Here is a 22,454-nt window from a genome sequence, read left to right as displayed (position 1 = left end):
GCAGAACGCACCAGTATTACCGGGAAAAAAAGCCGATAGAGAAACGGTAGAATTCGATATATATATTTCGAGCCTATAACGTATTGTCCTATTAATGTCAGGCGAAATCGTATCGCCTGTTCGTACGAGTAATCGTAACGTCGGTATTGTTTAATTAGAGGTTGAAAAAATATTTAATAATACGCAGTAAATAAGAAATGGAACAACACATGTATATATGATGCAATTCATCGACTGCTACGTTTTCGTAGCTACACTCACATCGATTGCTAATCTTAGGGCTATGTGGCAATCCATTAGTCTTTCTGCGCCAAAACTTTCATTTTGGCTTTACGTGCAGAGTGGCACGTACTGAAAAGTATGAGATATCCTAATCTACGAAAAAGAACGATGCGCTTTATCTACTGTTTGACGACGTAACACACGCGCGTGCTTGTCGTTGTGAGAACCGTTAGAGCAGGTCGATGGGAAAGATAAGGTCCTGTAATCTGTCATAGTGGTCGTCCACTGCACGTCACCGTAATGTAACTACTTTATGTGCACAATTCATTAGATAAGAATTTTAAAGGGACGTCAATATAGTAAAAGTATAATGAATCAACTTTTACAGGAAAATTGTACGGTACGTTTGAGCATTCGATGACGCTTCATGCCTAATTCCCACATATAAAGTTAAATCGTTTACAATAAAGTAATAAAACAAAAACTATAACCACCCTATTAATAGCATAATAGAAATGGTAGTTGGGGTTAGTGGGGTAATTTTAGCTAATGGCATGCATTATGTAGTTGCTACTATAATTTTGAAGTTCTTAGTTTTTATTAGTATTTGTTACAACAGTTATTAGTCTGCTTCCAAATCATTTGCCTTATATATGATTCTAATTGTCAAATAATCCAGTCAAACAAAATCATCAGGGTGGCTGTGCAGAGCTATCCCAATGTTCAGCCACAACATATAAGTAATAGAAAAAAATAACGCGAATCTGCTGTGAATGGCGGATCCTTATGGACCTATCACACTATGCAGCGGCATACAAACGAAAAGGGCCAAGGTATTGAAATCCAAGAGGCAACTGGCAATAGCCATAATATGTGAAAATTAGAGCTTCGTTTGTTTGTCAAAGTTACAGCTTTCGCCGCGTCACAGCTGATACGACCAAATGCTTACCATTTAATTAGGTCTAAAAACAGGAGACGTTGTCTATTTTACTAGCGGCACGGTCGAATATCATAGCGACAATGTTAACCCAAAGGCTTCGCCTACCGTTCTAGGCGTAGCTCCTATAGAATTAATGCCAGCGCTAAAGTTGTTACAATTTTTCAAGTTAGTTGAATTCATTCCAGTGTGATTTGGATATACTGGGATTATTTAGCTAAAAACAAGACACGGTATTTTTAAGAATATTCAGTTCATCTGTGTGATACTTAGGGCTTTTAATCATAGTCATACGAAGTTACTACCGATTCATACAAATTTGTGATTATTTGTTAATTATGAGTCTATTGGTACGAACGAAATGCCGCTGTATACCAAGCGCGTTAGGCACATTTCGCGCTAGGGCAACGACAAAAAAACTACGTACACCGTTAGCACTAATTATGGAATTAATAATAATAATCGTGCTTGTATTATACGTGTGCCACAACTGCCCTCAGCGAGCCGTAGCTTTCGGATATATCCAAAATTCTAATGGGTCTTCTCGTAAACAATAGGTACCGTTTATAACTTTGTAACTATTTCTGTGACCGTTATAAATCATCAGCGTGGATACGATTACGCGGCTTTATCATAGTGTTCTAGGTGTGCACACGACGCACAGCTTGTTATGTCCACTGCGCAGAAGACACCTCGACGTAGTTCGATGTGACCGAGGCTATTGTTTGTGCGGATCCATTACGTAAGCAATTACTTATTGCTCACGATTGACCGTCTGTAAGTGATTTTAAATGAATTTCTTTATTTTTTTGCGCTTTTCATCACAGGGAGCGTATCAGCAATGGGGAAACTTTGCTCCTTGTCACTCTACCACGGCTTGACGACCCTACGGATCGCTGTCAGTTTTACAGGCGTACATGGCTTTTTCAGCGTGCAATGCGTGTGTATAGAATGAAAAATGAAGATACTTAAGCTAGACTGTTTCTAGTCATCAATGGAATGCATCAACGACGAACAAATTCTTGCTGGCTGGATCCGCTTCGATAGAAGCCACCGTATGTACGTAGATAGGACACGGATCGAAAGGACAAACAAAAAATTCAGCTATACCTCAGTGTGTCGTGCATCGAGTAGCCGGATATATGCATTTCGAGGTAAAATATTACGTCGATAAAACAGTTTTCCCCTTTATATGATGCGATCGTTTTCTTGCTTTGTATGCGTTGGCTTATGGGATACGTGCTTTAAATTTACGTGTACGTCTGATTTATTACAAGAAATATGTGGAAAAATCCCGAAAACTACGCGCGACTCGCACTGCGAAGTTTGGTTGTGGGTGAAGAAAAAGAATATAGCAGGGACGTCTCATTAATAGTAATAATGGATTAACAACGCTAAAAGGTCATTTGGTTTCGGCGACCAAAAGCTGACATTTCAAATAAGTTTAATAGCATTGGAGTGGCTGAGATAGATCGGCATCTTGATAAGCATAAGATACACAGATGTGCTGCTCAACGAAATAAATGTTCGATCGGACTGCTTGATCAGCCAGCGTCCGATATTTCAACATCGGACAAGTGGTCGGTAAAACGGGGAATACGATAGCGAAGTGATTTTATAACCATAATTAGAAAATGGTTGATTTCAATTTAGGTTTGTGGCGAAACATAGAACGGTCAACACTCTTGGTAATATCTCGTCATCTGCGACGGCACAGATGACTTTGAAGGAACTATGCATATTTTAAATAATAAGGCTCATTAACGTAAAAACATCAATTTAAGTAATAGTAATAAAAGTTCAAAAAGGCTTGTAAAGACGTGACGCTTTTAACACGGTTCTTGTGACCCCATATGTAACAAACAAAAATATCTAAAACGTACCGGATCTTCTATTTACACTTGCCATAGTCGTGATTGTGCAAATAGCTTACGGCACCATGAAAGCTATCGTGTTTCATCGTGGCCTATTTTAATTCACCGCTATCGGTCCTAAAACGCCACTGCTCGGCCTTAACACATATATTTTAAAAGGATCCTGACATTTTTCTTGTAGCCTTTGTTGTTTTCTAGCGGTCACCGCTGTTAAGGTCTGCGCCATAGAAAATGTTCTAGGTAAAATTTGCTGGTTTGGTTTAACGCAACAAACCTTTTAGGAATCCCTAGGTAACCTAGAAACTGCAGCCGCCTGTTAAGGTCAGTCGAACATGTCTTTATAATGATGCAGCGGTCAGCTGTATGGTTTACGTTGTAAACCGGGTAGAACATTAATCTCACGCTGAAGCAACGCTTAATGCAAATGTCGGACATAAAACTGGAAATATTCATTTAGATTAAATCGTATCTAAAAGTCATTTACTTTTATCTTTTCGAGGTCTTCCTCGTTATCGCTTCTAGTACATAGATATAATATATCCTTTTTTCTGCATATGTTAACACTAAAATAGCAGCACTTAAACAACGTCCATGTGAAACAGAGTCTCTAGTGCTCTTCCATCATCCATCACATTTGGTTCTCATCAAAGCTTCTATATGTAAACGTTATTCGGTGGAATATCTATGTGTTCGATAAACAACGTCAATTTTATAGATTTTTTTTCTCTCCGTTTTATCGACTTTTTCGTCTTTTTTTTACGAATTAACTTGAAATGGGTCATTGTCGACGTTTTGGCGTGTCATTGTTATTTACAGTCTGCCGAACGCGACCATACATATCTAAACATCTTCACACAATAATCGTCAATAGCAGTCTCACCTCAACCGCTATCACCTTATCATAACTTAGCAGCTTTCAAGCAGTACAAATCTTCTAGCCCGAGGCCAACAGAAATTATTGGAATGACCGGATCGGCGACGATGATGCGAACTTTCTTACAACTTAAAACAGCTTTAGCATTATTTTTCTAGTTCCCGGTTGTTTCGGTGCCATCTGTTCTACCCAGTGGTCTCTATTCCCCAATGCTTTTGTTTAATTCGCCATTTACCGCTAGCCGTCAATTGTTTGCCCTGGGGTTTCCTTCGATTTGCTGGCCATGCTGCAGATGCCGTTGAGACCGCCTAATCTTCCGCTAATCTACTACTGTGTATTAATAGCTGCCACCTGCAGGAGTACATTTACTCCATAAGGACTCCAATATACTCAAACTGCAGTCTATTGTATTAATAGTAATATAGCGGAGTCGCAACTCATGTCATTTCAACAGCGTAGCCGGTGTTGCCTTTCTTTGTTGACCGATTCGTCTATCTCATAGACTACATTGCGGTTAGCTATAAAGAGTATGGATGGAAACCAGCAGCTGTAAATGGTAAGACGATTGTAAGCGCTGATTAATCTCTGTTATCTCAGCTTGATTTGCGGTACGCACAAGCACTGAACTATATGTCTCTTTTTACTGCTTTTTACTTTCTTTCATTTAGATAAATACATAGATAATAGGGGTTTGTAAGAGACTGTAATCAGGCATTGGCGATTTAGCGAATGTTTAAGTTAAGCACCCGTGTATCTTGTTGGTTCGCTGTCACGGCAATCTAATGATCTCCTAATGTCCAAGTTGGCTATTTACATACTATTTCGGTAACTACACAACAGCATCTTGGAAAGATCGTTTATCTCAAGGCTTTCCTTTGTGTTCGTTTTACTGATGTGAACTTTAGCTGGCCGGCTTATGGCTAATTTAATATCCACAGCCATCTGATCTAAGCAATCAATCAAAAAGTTTTTTTAAATGTACGCCAATCTTCCTCTTTGGTTTTTTTTTTCCGCTACCCACACACAAAAGGTAACATAGTCATTAATGTCCTTTATCATTATTGCAGTGATGATGGTATGTGGCGCTATTTGTTCACAATTAAACTGTAGTGGTGTAGGCGGGCATTTGACATTTACGGTTGTGAAAAGTATACGTTGACAACTCAAGGGAAAAGAAGTTTTAAGTGTCCTTCTTTTTGCCAGCTGGTCCGTTTAAAAATAGAAGCTAAGAACTACAGTTATTAAGCATCATGTCCCCGCGTCGGACATAAGCGCCAAGTCGATCACTGGCCCCTAAGATTGTTTTCAGCTCCACTTATCTACAAATTTCTATATGCCTACCAAGCCTCATCAGCATCTACGCATGTCAAATAATGCATCGACACCTCTATTTAACGTTGCGTGACACAGAGTATATTTAAGCTCTCGTACTGGCAGTTTTTCGGTATTGTGTAGGTGTTCAATAGGTGCTCTATCGAAGCCCGGGTACAATGAAACTAGACACAGCAAAATTATTACTCACGTTATCTTGCGCATAAAATTATTCAGAATGCGCGAAGAGTGATTAGTAATAGGCAAGTGGTCACAAAAGCAGTTATACGCAATGCTAATCTCTGCTAACATCTGCGATGAATGAATATTCCTTTTTGCGTTTGCCCCTGCTTCTAGACTCTTAGCCTATATTTGTCCGTTGTCATCTGCTTTTTTTTTCTATCGAAGGATTTCCGCTCAGCTACATCTTGTGGTCACGCGAACGTAAACAAGACAGCTAAGGTCTTTTCTTTTTCCCACATCACGAAAACGTCTGCTTCGTTCGTGAAAATTCGTGTCTCATTCGTTCGATGCAACATATATACATATGATAAACTGGTAAAAATAAATTGGAAAGTATGTGTCCTTAATTTAAACGCTTTATGTTAGGAGACAATACGCTTCTAATCTTTTAGCGAGATCACCATCATCTGCTGTATTTACAATAGTAATTAAAGGCGACCTTAACACAAAAATGGAAGGCTGACTTTATATATATGGCATAACACCGTGCTAAATCCACCCGGGTTTATTAGAGTGAACAACTTTGCATTTATCATGATTTTTCCTGTCTCTCAGATAGATCTCAACTGATTCTGTAAAAGTCACTCATGATTTTGCATTTGTTGGAAAAGTAATAGGTTCATTGTCTCCTGCATGGTGTAAATATATATATATATATATATATATATAGGAGATATGTATGTACTTTCGAATTGGCGGTTGGTCAGCGTTGTTAGCTTTTGGTGTACGTGTCACAATACTGATGAATTTTATTATAGATTTAGGAGCGAAAATGTTTTTACTTTAAAAAAAAAGAAATAAAAATGAGGCCCTGGTAACCGTTACAAGATGTATATATAATTTCCAAATATGTCTGATACGGAATTATACTAGTATGCTGTTCGATGAAGCAATGAGGGATTCATTGAAATACTCTATACATACATAACTACCCGATACTTACAAAGAATTAAGGAGCCAACGATTACTACTATATCTGCCGGTGGTCTCAGCAAAATTGATTATCTATATGAACTCATTAGCTTACTGCACGCGGTAATCACCGCATCGAGCTTTCACAAGGCCAGGTCATAGAGCGTAAAATACTACGCAGAGTAAAAATATGCACAAAGGAGTGCCAAGTTAACGCGCGACACCGACATTCCTGATTAAGGACACTAGGGAAGGGTTCATTCCTTCATTTGACATTGTTGGTCTTGTCCGGCAACGACAAAAAAGCAGGCGTCACGTGTCGCAAAAAAACAGAAGAAAAATAGACTTTGTGCTTATTACTAAGGGCGCGTTCTATAAAGATCATTGCAACTGAAGAGTCGTTTATCCCAGTACAAAATGGCTTTGTCCTTTCGCGGCCATTTATTAGAATTAATTCTGAAAAAATAGGGCTTTTAAAGCTGTGCACGTAGAACTTATCTATACTAGTTGATATAATAATAATTTGATTTTTTTGTTAATCGAAAACGCACATTTTTCTATAGTTTGTTGTGAAAATCACATCCGTAGTGCAACATCAAGAGGACTAAATCAAATTACGTCTATCTTTGGCAAGGTTGCCGGATTCACACAGACACTGAAAACATTGACAGTTGAGTAGAGTTCAGCTTCTCCAATACTAATAGCCAATCATTCACTTCCGCGTTGACAATTCACAAAACTATGTGGAAATTTATACTTAATTATCTAATGGAACAAATTCCGCTATCTTTAGCTAAGAGTCAATGCCCTATTGTGAGGTTAAATTTACTGTTTAGATACCTAGGTCGCTGGGTTCTATCTAAAATGGCTTAAGGATAAAGATCTATAAAACCACAGAGGCGTTTTACTCAGGTCTCCATTGAAAAACATAGGGAGATAGATGTTGTGTATGTTGAATAGCCTCTATCAACATGATTATTCTGTATAATGTCATAATTTCTCGTAGTCCATTAAACATTAAAAAATCATCAAAATCCCATTGTAGCTCTTTTATTCGTCCTTTGTCGCAGTGCAAAACCATGGGGTAGAATGATGCTTTGTGCCTAGCCTAGAAGTAAAGACTTCTGAAAGATATGTGGAGAAAGCAGTCCCTATGTTATTAGGTTATCGCTAACGGCACCCATTGAATAGACATATGCAATATCTTTCAGCGGTAGCAGAGAAACTAGGGTCGAGATTGCAGCAGATGACGTACACTATCTAGACCCTTAAAGGCACAATTTGTGACACAGGTCCGAACAGCTTATAGTTAATCTAAAGTGATTTCCCGATTTTTTTCTGTCGGTTACAAGACCTTGACCATCTTATCACATCAGTGGGCTAATGGCCAGGGTAAAGGGTGTTTATATATTGTCACGGCACTTTGTCTCTTTGTTGAATAGTGAAACTTTTGGAGCAGTCTGCATTGTCTCACACGCAAATGTCTATAAAAAAGGTGGCGATGGCAAAAATATTCACACGAGGAAAAGTTGTATAAGAATGTTGGAATGAAAATTTCTACACATTCTATTATTCGTGGTTGTTAACATCATAGCACTGTGTCTATAGGTGTGTAAATGTGTGTATGTGTCTATGCATTCATTCGTTAGCGTGTTTAGTAACTTACGCGTTTGTTCAATGCTGGGAGCAACTGGCAACAGTTGATGCTGTTTTTGAAATAACTTATCTTTTCTTGTGATATCTATTGCGTTAATTATTTTTGTTTCTATCATCTTTGATAATGCTCTGCTATAAATCTGATATAGATATACTGATAAACGTTCGGTAAACGAAATAATTTAGTATTCTATGTATTATATAAAGGAGTCTCGATTTGTTTATTGGATGTTGCGAAGTATCATATCGCTGGCGATTGAGAAATTATTAAAAATTCTTACTAACCACCTATCGGTCGTATCACTGCAGATGCATAATTCTATAGACCGTTTTTCACATAATACTTATCGTTTTCACTACGTACCGCATTTGGATATTCTCGAAACCCATACGTCTCTAACGATTATTATAGATACAAAAAAATGCAGACATGTATCCATTATAAAGATGACAATGTTCGTAAGCCAAAACTGCCGCTGGTCGTCGCTTCTATCCATAAGTAAAATACGTGCATAAATTACGCATTTTTATGGTTGTACACATCCGCCCGTCACCCGTGAACAAATCGCAGGGACTTGTTTCGGTGTTTCATCTTTGACCTTTTTTTAGGGCTTGAATTAATTAGTAATCACTCTTCCGATTGCTTTATAAGCATAGCCTTGTATCGGTGCGGCCTTTCAGACTTGCCTGGAATCTGTTTCTTAATACCACGTGGCTTTAACAAGACAGCTATTTGGAGCAGACGAAATCGTCCGCTTTGTTGACATCCCGCTAGTTGCATAACAGCAAGCGTAGCCCTATATCTGTTAGCAATAATGGCGTACAAATGAGTCAGTCTCTTATAATGTTACGGTCACCTATTTCAGAGTTGTAAACGCGCGTCTTCTATTACCAAGTTCTTGTTCGCACTAATAAAAAAAAAAAACAAACAAAAAAAAGAGAATCAGGCATGCATTGTCACATGGTTAAAGATTTTAATATTATCAAGGGCTTTTCTCTCGATCGCCTCCCCTAACGCAGAAACTATATTCAAGGCCGAACATTCGATAAGACACAGGCTACTATTTTGAGTTAGCTTGTTCCAGCAGGCACTTCTTCTTACGCTCACATTATGCACCTCAACTTCTTGCAATAAACAAAAACTGCTAACTACGATATATACTTACAAGGTTTCGCAAATGATTGGATTGCCGTACTGCATTCGTATCATATGGCTGTTGTTGTTTTTCCATAACGAGTACTGACTTGTGTGTTTTGGCGTCAATGTATTTATATGAACGGTTCGTTTTTACATACGGAGAAAATCTCCGCCGATGATTTATTAGCTGTGCCCTAGGTATTGATGGGAGAAGTTACCATCGGTTTGCTCTTTATCATGCTAAGCATAGTATTTCGGTAAATGCAAATCCAAATGACAAAGTTGTGCATACATAAAGATGATTTGAAGCGTATTCTTCTATAGACTTAGAGGATAGCAAACTTAAGTCGAACTCAATCGACCAATTACACTAATGCAAAACAGTTGTAGCACCTTTCAATTTTAGATATATCGAGTACGAAAAAAATGTTCATTTTGAGTTTCTATTTTTTGCGAGTATCATATCCGTTTGTCATGTAACGGATTATACCTGACCTGATGCGATACGTATTTGCTCATAGAAGACTACCGCAATCATTAAGAAAGAACAAAGGAAAAAGATGAATAACTTAGCTAAAATAAAAACAAAAATGGTACTTCTGCAAATAATTTACTGTGGGGGAAGGGACACATGAAAATGTCTATTTACGAATGAATTATCCACCCCTCGACCCGAAATTTGATCTAAGTTCATCGTCATCGTAAAGCTATACACGGATGCATATACAGATGGATATACAGCCGTTGCTTTTGGTAATGGTTGATTGATAGTCACCGATATTTTTATAAAGGGGATGGGGCTATAATCGATTACTACACTCGTGAATTCACCGAAAGAATGATGGAATGATTTAAGCAGGTCACGCACGGCAACTTTATGTACGAGTAAGTCGGTTTATGTTAGTAACCGAACAACGTAATATATATATATATATTAAAACAATGTAATACCAACTCAAGGAGTCAGCATGCGTGCATAGTCGTGGATTCACGCGTATAAATGAGCGACTGGAGTAGCGACCTGCCGTGAGTAATAACAATAATAATGATAGAGATTTTTGGAGAAAAAAACATTGGCTGTCTTACTATGTTATTGTATTACTTATATGTTACCTTAGATCCGATAGTAATACTCTTATCTACCCGACAGCACAGGTTTAAATTGGGTAAAATAAATACCTATGGTAAATAAATGCTTATACTCCGGGAAGCAATTATAGTTACTGAAGATAAAAAGGAAACAAAACGGTCCTATAGGAGATCTGTCTTATGTGACTAGTAGTTCCGGATCGTTGCTATGTAAAAATATAATGTACGATAGACACTAAATAGACAAGTCCATATATAAGCAAGGCACCATTTGAAACTTACTTGTTGACAAGTACGCGTCTCTATGAGTGGAATACATAGATAGGCGTGCTTCTTTCGACACATATATTTATCTATTCAAATAAACATATAACAAACAATAATATAAAACTCCCAAGGAGAATCATGTTACTCGTTCAAAATTATTGATTGGACGACAGCATCATGCAACAACCAGAATGGAACCATATCGACATAGTTTTGTGGAAATAGGTACAAAGTGATTCATTCTTATGTTAATCACTTGTGTGCTGGTGCTCTCCATAATGGTAGTATTGATAGGCAAGTCTGCAATGCCTTGAAGACGAATCGTACCGGCGACAATATTGAAAAAGAGAAAGCTTGTTCGAAGCTAGCCCAAGAGCGAACTACATAGCACAAAGCACTTAATTAAAAAAAAAAAAAAAAAAATTCATAATAAGCTTCCCAGGTTGAGTATGATATGATAAAAGAGAAATCAGTTACGAAATTGCCCCTAGTTTTTAACTGACTGATGACTGGAATAAGCATTGTGTTATATGAAATATATAAAGTATTTAAAAAAATATTTTAATTAGTTGAATTTGCTAACGCAAATAAAAATACAAAACAAAAGAATGTAGTAAATGTTCTTTTTCTATGAATATATAGGAAGTATATGTTTCTATTTCTACGAAATAAATAGCTTTTTTTTGTATAGCCATAGAACGTTTCGTCGTAAATCCAAGTCGAAATCTATCTTAAGAAACCATATATATATATATATATATATATATATATATATATATATACCTAAAATAGTCTAACTTGATAGAGCTCTTTAATAGTCGAAACGACGAGGTTCTTTTGCGACAGTCAAAGAGAAAGTTCCAGTTCATAGAAAATTAATCATCTGGGCTTTGGCTGAGCATATTGGAGATGATGTGTCGGGACGATGTTGAAGGCGCAATACAGTTAGACACCTACGAACTGGTGCAAGAGAGGTTTGTAATGATTGGATTAAGCAGTTAATAATTTGATTAATGGGTTTACGGATCTAGGGGGGATACTAGAAACAGCATAAAGAGAACGGTAACCAAGGGTAGAATTTCGTAAGGTGTGGATTGTTACTTGATTTTAAAGCTATAACCAGCCTTCCAAAACTATCACCTATTAAAAAATCAAAGAGGCTAAAAAGGATTTATAGATATGTATCAGAATTTTTATCTACATCAAAATGAAGAGATTTGAATTGAGAGAGGGTAAACGTTAGACGCAGACATTTGGAAACAGGGCGAGTAGTCAACAGGTCCAGGTAAAACAATAGACTCGTTGAACTATACTGAGCGGTTACCTGAGGCAAGACATGTTGTGATAAACAGTGATAGATGACTGGTAGTAATTGAAGAGAACTGCTATTGCTGCGGTAATATCGACCGAGCCTTAGGGAGAGCTAGTCATCGAGCAGCAAGGCGATGGTTAGACAGTGCTAGGATCGACTGTTTTCAACTTCGAATCAGCATTATGTTGCCGTCAACAAAAGCTCTGCCAGAAATCCTAAAACAATTAAGCTTAGAGCGGTGATTTGTCCAGCTCATTTGGAGGGCAACATACAGTGCCTGAGATGTTGACCTCGACAAACCCCGCAGCTAACTAACCGGTACACTAGAAACAGGTATCATCAGAACGGTTAGAAAACAAAATGGAATAATAATAGTACGGGGACGTCACGGTCCAGACAGCCGATTGCTTTCCTTACATCGAAAAACACCGTGATCGCCGCTGAGTGGTCGCTAGCGGCAAAGCACGTATTGATACCGTCGGACGCGGTCCGAAGGGCTGCTTAAGTGTAACAGCGTTCGCAAAAATCAAACTTAGCTAAGGAGAGAACAACAGATACATTCGAAATAAAGTTGAAGTTAAATGCGTTTATATCTTTCAGTGACAAAGGAGGTGCTAGAGGTAGATCGACAAGAAGTTAGGATTATCTCTTTCAATTTTTGTTGAAGGAACTATATTTACTAATTTTTTTTTTTTTTAGAACTAGCAGCTACTGTAACAACAGGTAAAGTAATTGCTAGTTCTAAATATAGCTGATAATGTACAAATAGATGGCAAAGCTCAGAGATGAAACTAGGAGAACTATTGAAAATCATATACTAAACTTAATACATGTGCAGAACAAATAACCTGCTGCTCCTTTATAATCGGCTTTACAACTGCCGCAACAATTCGAGCAGAACTTCAGATCGCTTTACGATATGAAAGGTCAGATAGAAAAAGCTAATAAAAAAGTGAAGGCATCAAAAGTTATATTGGGGTCCAGCAGATTTAAAGCAAGCTACCATTGTTCAGTTATGCGGCACATCTCCTAATCATTTCTATATCCATAGGAACATTTGATATCCTGTTTTGCCTATTTCTCATTGCAGTGAAACTGCTAACGTATAGCTAGCTGGTCGCTGATTCCATTTGTGACAAATTTATCGCAATTGGACGGATGGAGAATAGGCTTCAAGAGATCGTCATGAGTCGGAAAGGTTGTTGTGTAGTTGAATGAGAGTAAGATGCTTCAATATAACGACGAAGCTACTCAACAAGAGGTTGGCAAAGTGAACTGAATTTGTTGTCGAATGATTGCTTTTGATTTTAGAAGAGGACAAGGTGTTCTAACAGATAGTTCCTCATTATTGAGTTTCTTCGCAATGTTTTCAATCGCGTTTGTCTAGCAGACAATGTTAAATATCTTTACTTTGATAATAACTAATGAATAGTGTCAGAGCCAGCCGTTCTGTTGCAGTATGATACTCGATCAGTCAGTGTTTCCTATCTCAATAATTGCTTCAGTGGCCGTCTAGAGAGCTGAAAGTAGGCAAGATTCCTCACTTGAGAATAACTGCTCAAGGATACGTATACGTAGATGAATAAAATGTCCATGATAGATCCAAAAAGTGCCTAGGGCGATTAAGAGACCTCTACGATCAAAAACTTATGAAGCGAAAATCTCTTCCTGAATGTCCTATATATATATATATATATATATATATATATATATATATATATATATATATTATAGCTCTTTGAAACGCAAAAAAAACAGCAAAATTACGAATTGTGAAGAGTTTGGTGGCCTAGGATATCAAACGTTAGATGACTTTTTAAATAATGCGCATAATAAGGATGATCTATGAGGCTAGTTCACTTAAAATGTCTAAAGGAAAAATAACTAAAACCTTTGGTCAATGCTGTCCGTATTTAATTGTCTGTTTTTGAAAAATTTAACGTTGGCCATCTTCCCCCTAATTCTACGTCACGAGAAAGAAGTTCCTTCAAAAATGCCAGTGCAGAGCAACTTTAGCTTCAATTGATTCATGCTTTTATTTCAAAACGTTATTTATTATAGCTCCCATCGGCTCTAGACATGTTATTTTAACTCATTTTACAATTTGGACGCTTTAACTTATTGTTTATCAACTCATTTCTGGGACACTCGGTAGAAGACACAGACAGGCATGTCCTTGGAGTGCCCGTACATACATCTGTAAGTCAACCTATTTAAGATAGCAAGACATCAAATTAATTTTGTTCGAGGCTTATACGACGAATATATCATCTGTTCCGTAAAGAAACTAAATTAAACAATTTACGAGTCTCAGACTGTTCAGATCACAAATAGAATGAAGTCAGTGGGTACACTATAAAGCCAAGGATCTCTAATGCGGCTGACATATTTCATTGGAGATATTTTCACTTAGTTTTGACAAGCGGGCCCGCATTGAACTTTAGCTGAGGGTGTGAAGCATTAAATGAGCCCCAGTTCACCCTAGATAAATAACATACGATAAAAATTCATTCTCGCATTTTGGGAAAGCTTAGAAACGGCTTTGTTTGATTATAAAGGTGACAAAAACAAATTACAAACATTGTAATTATTTTCGAATGATCATAGTTTTCGTATTATAGGACCACATTCACATGGTTAAATGGTAATGCACAGTATTCGTCACGATCAGTTATCATGTCATAAAAAAGTCAACCAAGTTAATTTCATAGTGACGTGATCTATAAAGTCTAGATGGGTCTATAGCCACTGACTCGTAAGCATATTGCCACGCTGGCTAAATTTCAGCGTTGGCAAAGACGATTACCGGAAACTAATACAAGATGTTATCGACATTATTAATAGTAGTCTCCGCTTGCTAGCTTGCTCGTAAACCTTAAACCAACCCATTGTTCACGTTACGTTACGTAACTGGATTAAGTAACTGGAGTAAGTACGTAACTGAACAACGAGCACCCTGTTATCCAACGCAAAAACAATCCATCATATCAACAAGGATAACAATTAGCGCCAATTGTTTTGAATAAGTTAGATAATTTTATGATCCGTTAAGATCATAAAATTATCTAACTTATTGTTTAGCTAGACTAGAAGATGCAGTAGGGTATTATTATTGCTTCAAAGTTGCCATTCTACACATATGTAAGTGGCTGGTACCCGTACATCAATACCTAATATTAAAATTTGAATAAATTTACCTAGAAAATAAGCGACATAACCCTCATCTTTCGTCGATGCTAGTTGCGCCTAAAAATATAACAGTATGCATTTGATACACAGAGAACTAAATTAAAACGTTATTAGTGGGACTCGTGCTTTACCCTTTTTCACCCGATCCTCTAAATACCCTCCGATACACAAATGGCGGTAGCGCTGTACGAAACGTCGAGAACATGTTTTTTAGGCATTCTGTATGCTACGACATTGTTATATTTTTTCTAGAATACGTTTGCTATTCTTTGTTAGTTACATATAGTCGGATAATGGATTCAATATTGCAGCTGAACTATCGCCTGAAAATGTATGTGCCTTGGTTTTTGAACGCATGACCGCCCCGAGGAGCTGGTGAACAAGCAGGGAGATGCGTGAAACACACCCAGATATACGCATAGATGGCCAGGTTAACGTGAAAGACTAAGACAATATTTATAGTTAGTCATTGTTGATGGGGCACGAAAGCATTGCTGTTGTTGTCCATTGAATCTACTTAGCTATTCATCTCTGTAGCACCTACTTTATATTTTCCCGCCCAATTTAAACGTTGCGTGATTGTGCGAGTTATAGCACGGTTACAATCCAGAAGTTATAGTTTTTACAGTTACTTAGTTAGTTAATTAGCTACAATTTTCACTACATATTTGCGGCCATGAACTTGAACGGTTATTCGATCAAAGTACTTACATATTGAGGATTTATAAGTGAAACAATAGCTTGAATTATACGATATCGACAAATCGTGGCCGATATACTAACTACGACGATTCATGTAAGACATTTCGTAAATTGAATAAGAGAAAGCACTCAGCTTGACCATCGACCAAACGACCCAGCTGCTTCGAAGAATGCAATAGCGTGTCCCGCAACGTTGCGTAATAGAGATTGATTTCGATAAGGAAAATGTATCTGACAATACCTATCAGCTGGCTTATCATAAATCAGATATTAGCGAAACAGCAGCTTAGGTAACCAATCACAACAATATATGCTCTAATGACGGTCCTGACATCGAGATTTCAGGAAGAGAAAATGGTGAAGGGAACGATGGACAAGATCTATGATAAACTCGTATATCGTGCCATTCGTCTCAACAATGCGATACGATTCAAATGAAGAAACTATAGACGTAACGTAGTTCGAGATAGCAGATTGCCTAGAAACAAGATTTATTAGGTTTGTTTATGTGTGACACGTGACTAAAAATGCTTTAGATAAAATACGATATTCACTTTCTGGTGTGTTCGATAAAGTAACGCAAAGAATTCGTTCAAATGACTAGTTAATCCAAAGAGACGTTGACAACGATTCATTGTGGAAAACGAATGTTCTGGTCAGAGAAGATAACGGTAGATCATCTTAAGTCAGATCTTCATTGACACAGCGAATTACGGGTTCAGTTGTAATTTTCGCTATGAAATGAGTGCAAAGAGATAAGGTGCTTGATGTTCTTTTAAAGTATCCGCAGAGCAGCGATGTTGCTATTTCAAAGGGCACCTGATGGGAACTATCGAACGAGCTAGAACGAGAATTATCCAAAATTTGACCAGGTCCGACGCGCGTGTTGACGAGTTCCCGTTGTTTACCAGTCGATTAACATTAAAAGCTAGCCAGACATTTGTCCGAGCGAAAATGAAAACATTTTGAGATTCAGCTGATTTAGTTTATCTTGTAGATCGAATTTGATCAGTCTATGATATGATGGACAATCCGCCTACTTGTCTGTCTCGCCGGATTTTAGACCAGAGGAAATCTTGTTGTTATGCAGCTTCACACGACAGCGACTTCGGGGAGTATCGCAGGTCTGAACCTACCGTACAGTAGAGCTATTACGAATACAGCTACTTATTCCCTCAGCGTAGTTGCTTTGAAGGGCGAAATTCGGAATATAAAATATCCTCGATTTCATAGAAGTCACGTAAGAGCGAGCCTTAAATTAAAACTGCGCGAGCTGCGTTGTTCAATGGTAGGGAGTAGAATTAGATACTATCAATCTAAGTTTATTTTTAGTTTAGTCAATCTGTACGTTAAGTTATGTTAAGTTTCTGATTAGTCGAACCGAGAAAAAACGGTCTTTCGTATACACGCTTATCACTACTAAAAACCCCAGTTTAGAGATATTTGCTCAGTTTGTAATATTTGAGTCGGAAGGCCAGCTCAGTTACAATAATGATTACTGCAGGACCCAACAAGCTGATGTCCAGTGCAATCAAACAGAAACGGACTCTAAAAGAAGCATATGGTCGAAAAATATAGACCGACCAAACGTATTCTACGTAATTTCGACCGTATTAGGCTACATCATATGTGGGCAAACGGTCAGTCATGAAACAACATAGTTCATTTGCTAGTAGGTCTTCTAAAGTAGCAAAGGACAACCGTGGAACAGGTCCACTAGAACTGCGTTATTCTGCTCAACTGGAAATAAAGGCTACAGTGAAGAAAATTAAATGTATAAAGTGTCCTTAGGAAACAGACAAGAATGCACGACAAACATTTATCACTAGAGAGACCCATAACAAAACGTCAACTATTTCAGTGTGCTGACGCCAGTCAGTCCTCAGAAAGGCCCTGCTGCAGGTAGTGCATGCGTTATGACCTGCGGTCACGAAATGATATCATTTAACTTCTTATAGACTGCATAATTATCCTTTTTTTGTTACTGGCAATAGCAAATGTATTGACGTTAAGGTCTTGCTTTTTTTTGAAATTAATAGTTCCTAATAAAGCCAGGCTATTTGTGAAACAAAAAGCTATTCGCGCTCATGTATTGTCCACTAAAGGTGCTTACCCAAATAAATATAATATAGAAGTCGTATATATTTCTTCATAGCTCATTTTGTAGAAGTTGCGAGCGACTTAACGATATTAGAAGGTGTTACCTTCTTGGCCCAACGGTATTTAGCGCTAGAGACTCTCTTCCTTAAGTGACACTGTATAAACCGGTATTGTTTTAAGCTTTGATTTCTATAATCGCTTGCTTGAAATTCCATATCTATAACAAATTTGGTATAGAAATTAGCTGTTCGCTAAAAAAAATAGCTGAACGTTCTATTTATCGCACGGTCATCCTTATAAAGTAAATCTTCATCTCCATTTAATTCCTACAAGCAACATATAGGCCTATTTGATTTACTAGCGTAGGCGCTTGCAAGCAATAACTCTAATACGGCCAAACAGGATAATTCAATATTCAAAATAGGAGCTTTCCAATGTAACCTGAACATCGGAGTTGAGCTTGCTTTTATTTATTTTTAATTTTCTGTTAATATTTAAAAAAGCTGTATAGAATTCTTACTCCCAATCTCACTCTATAAATACGTCTATAGAATAAGTGTTGTCTAAATACATGAATTTGTGACCTGTGATCACTTACTTCGAAACACCTCGCGGTCCAGATTCCTCATCTTTGCGATGATCTTAAGGAATGAACCCATACAGCCTGCTGAAAGCTCCGCATTATTCGACGCCTCAAGCACGTGAGGTAAGGCTCGCTTCAACAATGAATTGACGACACTTTTGAAGCCCTCTTCAAGAGCTAAGTACTTTTTCTCAATGCTATGCTGGCTCCCATCTAAGGGTATGGCCGTATTTTCATCCTGGGCATCTTCGCTGACATCATTTTCGTATGTATGCTTTTCCGCAGCTAAAACCTGTTCGAAACCCCAGAGGCACGCGCTGCCTAACGACACCAACACAAGCCAGATGATTCGATCACGTACTTTCATTGCGCGAACGGGTGGAATCTGACCGACGCAGGTACAGTGTCGCTAAATAGAGACTGTTTCCACCGACTAATTAGGTCGTATCGGAGGTATTCAACTGGTGTACGCCAAAATCCAAGTGCAGTTAATAGTATTCACTCAAATTGCTGTAGATCCACTTGAAGTAAGTTGGCGTTAAAACGGCGAGTACCCGATCTTAGAGCTACGTAACTGATTAACCACTGTCACAAAAAGCGAATAGTATACATATTATAATGAATAGACATCACTATGCCTTCATATTAACATGACCGATTGCGTTCCGCCTGCTCCAATGATCTTGTTTTCTCGTGCTGGATTCCGCATGTGCTTCGCCGGAAATCTTCGAGTAATTGACAGGCGTGCTTCTACTATCACCATGTAGCAACAGGCTATTCAACGCAGCTTACCGCAACACTACTGCGCGCACAACGGCTAAACATATAGTAGAATATGTGTAGCAGTAATATAATGGTGACGTGCAGGAAAATTTTCTATCAGGCTCCAATTGTAGCTTACGTAGTGCATTCTCTTCTCCCGCGGAGATGGGGCACCCTTACGGGCAAGGGGGATCCGCGTGTGAGGGGAGGGAAGCCCAAGAAGAAGGAATAGCTGTTAAGAAAAGATGCTTAATTCTCGCACGAGAAGCAACGGCAGCACGCCGTTCCGCCGAAAGAGACAAACAGAACCGAGCGACAGTAGAGCTGCGCGGAACTGGACACGCGTAATTGAACGGTCTGCGGTCGGAGCACATGCGGATGTTGTTAACCGCCGCGCACTCCTGCTTTGCATGTAAGTGAACAGCCTTGTGGGGCGCTTTGGGGGCAGAAAGCATGGGACGCGGGGTAGCAGCGTAAGACAAGAAGCAACGGATATCAGATGAGCGTTCGACATTTATCAAAACAGCGGGTCCCGCATGATACGGTAATATGCGACTGGACTTCATTGACCAGAAAAATGTTCATCTTTATTCAGGTTAGGGATCAAAGGTGAAAATAATGAAGTTGAATAAGTTCGCAGATGTGGCGGTCTATCAACGTCGGCGCCGGTTTACCAGGTTGTCGAAATATGTTGAAGTATGGAATAGACTGTCCTTACTCGAAACCACGAACACATATATGTTGGTTTCGTTTGAAGAAATCAATAATATACCTAATTTAAAAAATATTTGGTATAAATCGCTGTATTGGTAATTACCGGAAATTATATCGTGCTAATAAAAAAAATAGATAATCATGAATATGTCTATTCGCCCAGTGGGTGTTTGTTTTTCTAAAAGCTAGTTTTCAGAAACGCTTATAGTTTGTTGACGTTGATAGTTTCAAAATGAAACCGTGCAGATTACTCGGGATCATTTCGATCATTCAGAGCTATCATACGTACGCAGTTCTTATTTCAGTTTTTACTAGATCATTCTGTTCTTGGATACTTATTGAAGGAGTTTCAGGCGGTCACGAATAATAACCCGTCGTTCCTTTGCGGTCTCTTAACCAATTTAACACTGTGTTGTTGTTTCTTAGTAGCGCGACGACGATAGGCGGGTATATGTGAACGCGCTGATGATGACGACTGATTTTGTTATTTTATATTGTTTTCGTATGACATTAGCGTGAAATATCAGTTCGACCCTAAGTAATGCCGTAAATTACTATGTCTCATAAATACTTAAATAACAAAGACGGCAGCTTGGAATCGTAATAGGCTATATGGTTACAACACAGGAGGTCGGCACATCGACATCGAATTAATAATTATTATTATTTTCATTGACGCAGTAATTAGAAAACATGTATCTAACTTTGTATGCGTATTGCGGAGGTTGGCCACCTCGCAACGTTCCAATATTTGTCTGTGAAATGTAACGAAGTTAAATGTTTACTTTGATTCGTAAAAACAGGCATTATATTTAAAACCACATGGGGTTATTATTTAGTTTTTTTTTTTAACCCATCATCACAATAAAATTATTGTTTTCTAAAAAGTAAATTGGTATTTCACTTTTATAGTGGATATTACGGTACAATTAAATGTATCATAACTAACCACATATCCATAATAGAATAATTTTGGCAACTCACTTCTGCCCAGTGCTGCTAGCGGCGTGTCTCCATATATGACAAGAAAAAAGTAAAATCTCTGTTTGAATGTGTCGTATGTATGAAAACAAAATGGCGCTAACCAAGTTAACGAAACATAGATCACTATACTGTAGTCTTTGAATCATAGAAAATAACCTGGCAGAAATTACTCCGTTTCAGGTTACATAGGGAGCATCTTGTCATGACTTGAGCTTTGACTTTGTTATACGATATTGCACAGATGAATGGATGGATGGATGGATGAATGGATGGATGGATGGATGGACAGTGCAAGCGGTACATGCTTTCCGTGATAGCTGTGCTCATGTAATGTCTTCAATACCATTGAACGTCGTAGGGTTCCATAAACTAATATATCTAAGTGATAAGGATCAAAAATGCTAATATGAAATAATGGCATTATGAGAGCGCTTGTTACACGCACTTGGTGCTGTAGTAAACAACTTACTTGCAGGTCAGCCTTACGTGCAGTTTTACAGATGGCTGTATATTTTCTTCTTTTAGGTATCTATGTAATTCTAATACGTCGGGAACAGAATCTGTCGTGTGTAAAGGATATGCAGTTATCTTTTTTAAAAAGCCGCCTGGTCACTCATCAGTTTAGAGATTTTCCTAAATCTATTTTCCAAATAACGTGGTAAAACTCGATATACCAATTGAAAACAATAAAAACAGAAAGCCCATTTTTTCCGTGGATGTTTAGCCCATCGGATAGTTTTCATATGGTGCAATTTTATAGATGCAAACGCGCGATAGGTAATATGCTGCAAATACAACAAATAGTTGATTATGACTGGACCTACTAACTGGAACCTTTCACAGGGTGCTTATATTTCTGCAGTTCGTTGCAATAGTTACTTAGAAGCCCAGTTTCTTTCCTATATAGGTTATTGTATATAATAACCCCTTCTTTCACGAATGTTAATGCCTCTCGCGTTCTTACTACTCGATCTTCATTAAACTGTTATCAATGATAGATGAAGATCTATCGAGATAAATAATCTGCTGTTCTGATTTTGCAAGAATAAACCCTTTTCGAACGGCGCGAGAAATACTTTATGCTCCTCAGTACCTAGTCCATTTATGATTCTAAGATCACCTTTTAAATACACCCTAAAATTTCTTGAAATTATTTTATATGCAAACATTTAACCATTTATCCGTCGTTTCCGGTATAACAGGATTGTTTTTCCATATGGAAATCTTTGTTTTTCCCCTATTATGTAGTAGAGCACCACATTCAGAAGTGCCACACATAATTTTTTCATTAGACGGCCACCAGTTCCATAGAACGATGCTTTGTATAGAATATTTGATATCCGCTAATATCATTGATATCTGTTCATTTTGAGCTCTATATTCGTATATATATATATATATATATATATATATATATATATATATATATATATAGGGTAGCGCGCCTGAATGGATCTTAATATTTCATCTAAACAGAAACAGAAATTTTAACGAATATTCTTTACTGTATACTAGAAGTGTCATTTCTGACGGTCACGACGGCTCAATGTAACCACCATTCACTGGCATTGTAATGAATTTTTGA

General features: G+C 37.9%; 1 protein-coding gene and 1 long non-coding RNA gene across 11 annotated transcripts in view; one reads left to right on the top strand and one right to left on the bottom strand.

Annotated features, from left to right (window-relative positions):
- Positions 1 to 18,776, bottom strand: part of LOC111249143 (nose resistant to fluoxetine protein 6-like) — a 119,219-nt gene extending 100,443 nt beyond the window's left edge. For 4 of the 5 annotated variants that reach the window (XM_086986009.1, XM_022802597.2, XM_086986010.1 and 1 more), the window contains exon 1: positions 18,425 to 18,776. In XM_086986009.1, coding sequence (XP_086842135.1) covers positions 18,425 to 18,776 — 352 coding nt within the window. Of the gene's footprint in view, positions 1 to 3,042; positions 3,202 to 18,424 lie in introns of those variants that run through there. The other variant, XM_086986011.1, reaches the window with a different exon arrangement.
- On the top strand, positions 1,731 to 22,215 carry LOC147755764 (uncharacterized). Of its 6 annotated transcripts, XR_015325643.1 has the most exons (5): positions 1,748 to 2,313; positions 18,447 to 18,532; positions 18,695 to 19,583; positions 21,050 to 21,196; positions 21,395 to 22,215. It is a non-coding gene; the product is annotated as an uncharacterized LOC147755764 (long non-coding RNA). The 6 variants fall into 6 exon arrangements; XR_015325641.1 differs by having other exon boundaries at positions 1,751 to 2,313; positions 21,050 to 22,215; XR_015325642.1 differs by lacking the exons at positions 21,050 to 21,196; positions 21,395 to 22,215 and having other exon boundaries at positions 1,769 to 2,313; positions 18,695 to 18,807; positions 19,152 to 19,289.
- Positions 22,216 to 22,454: the final 239 nt, after the last annotated feature.

Source organism: Varroa destructor, unplaced genomic scaffold, assembly GCF_002443255.2.
Source record: "Varroa destructor unplaced genomic scaffold, Vdes_3.0 BEIS01000004.1, whole genome shotgun sequence".
Classification (NCBI taxonomy): domain Eukaryota; kingdom Metazoa; phylum Arthropoda; class Arachnida; order Mesostigmata; family Varroidae; genus Varroa; species Varroa destructor.
This window is presented reverse-complemented; position numbering and strand designations above follow the sequence as displayed.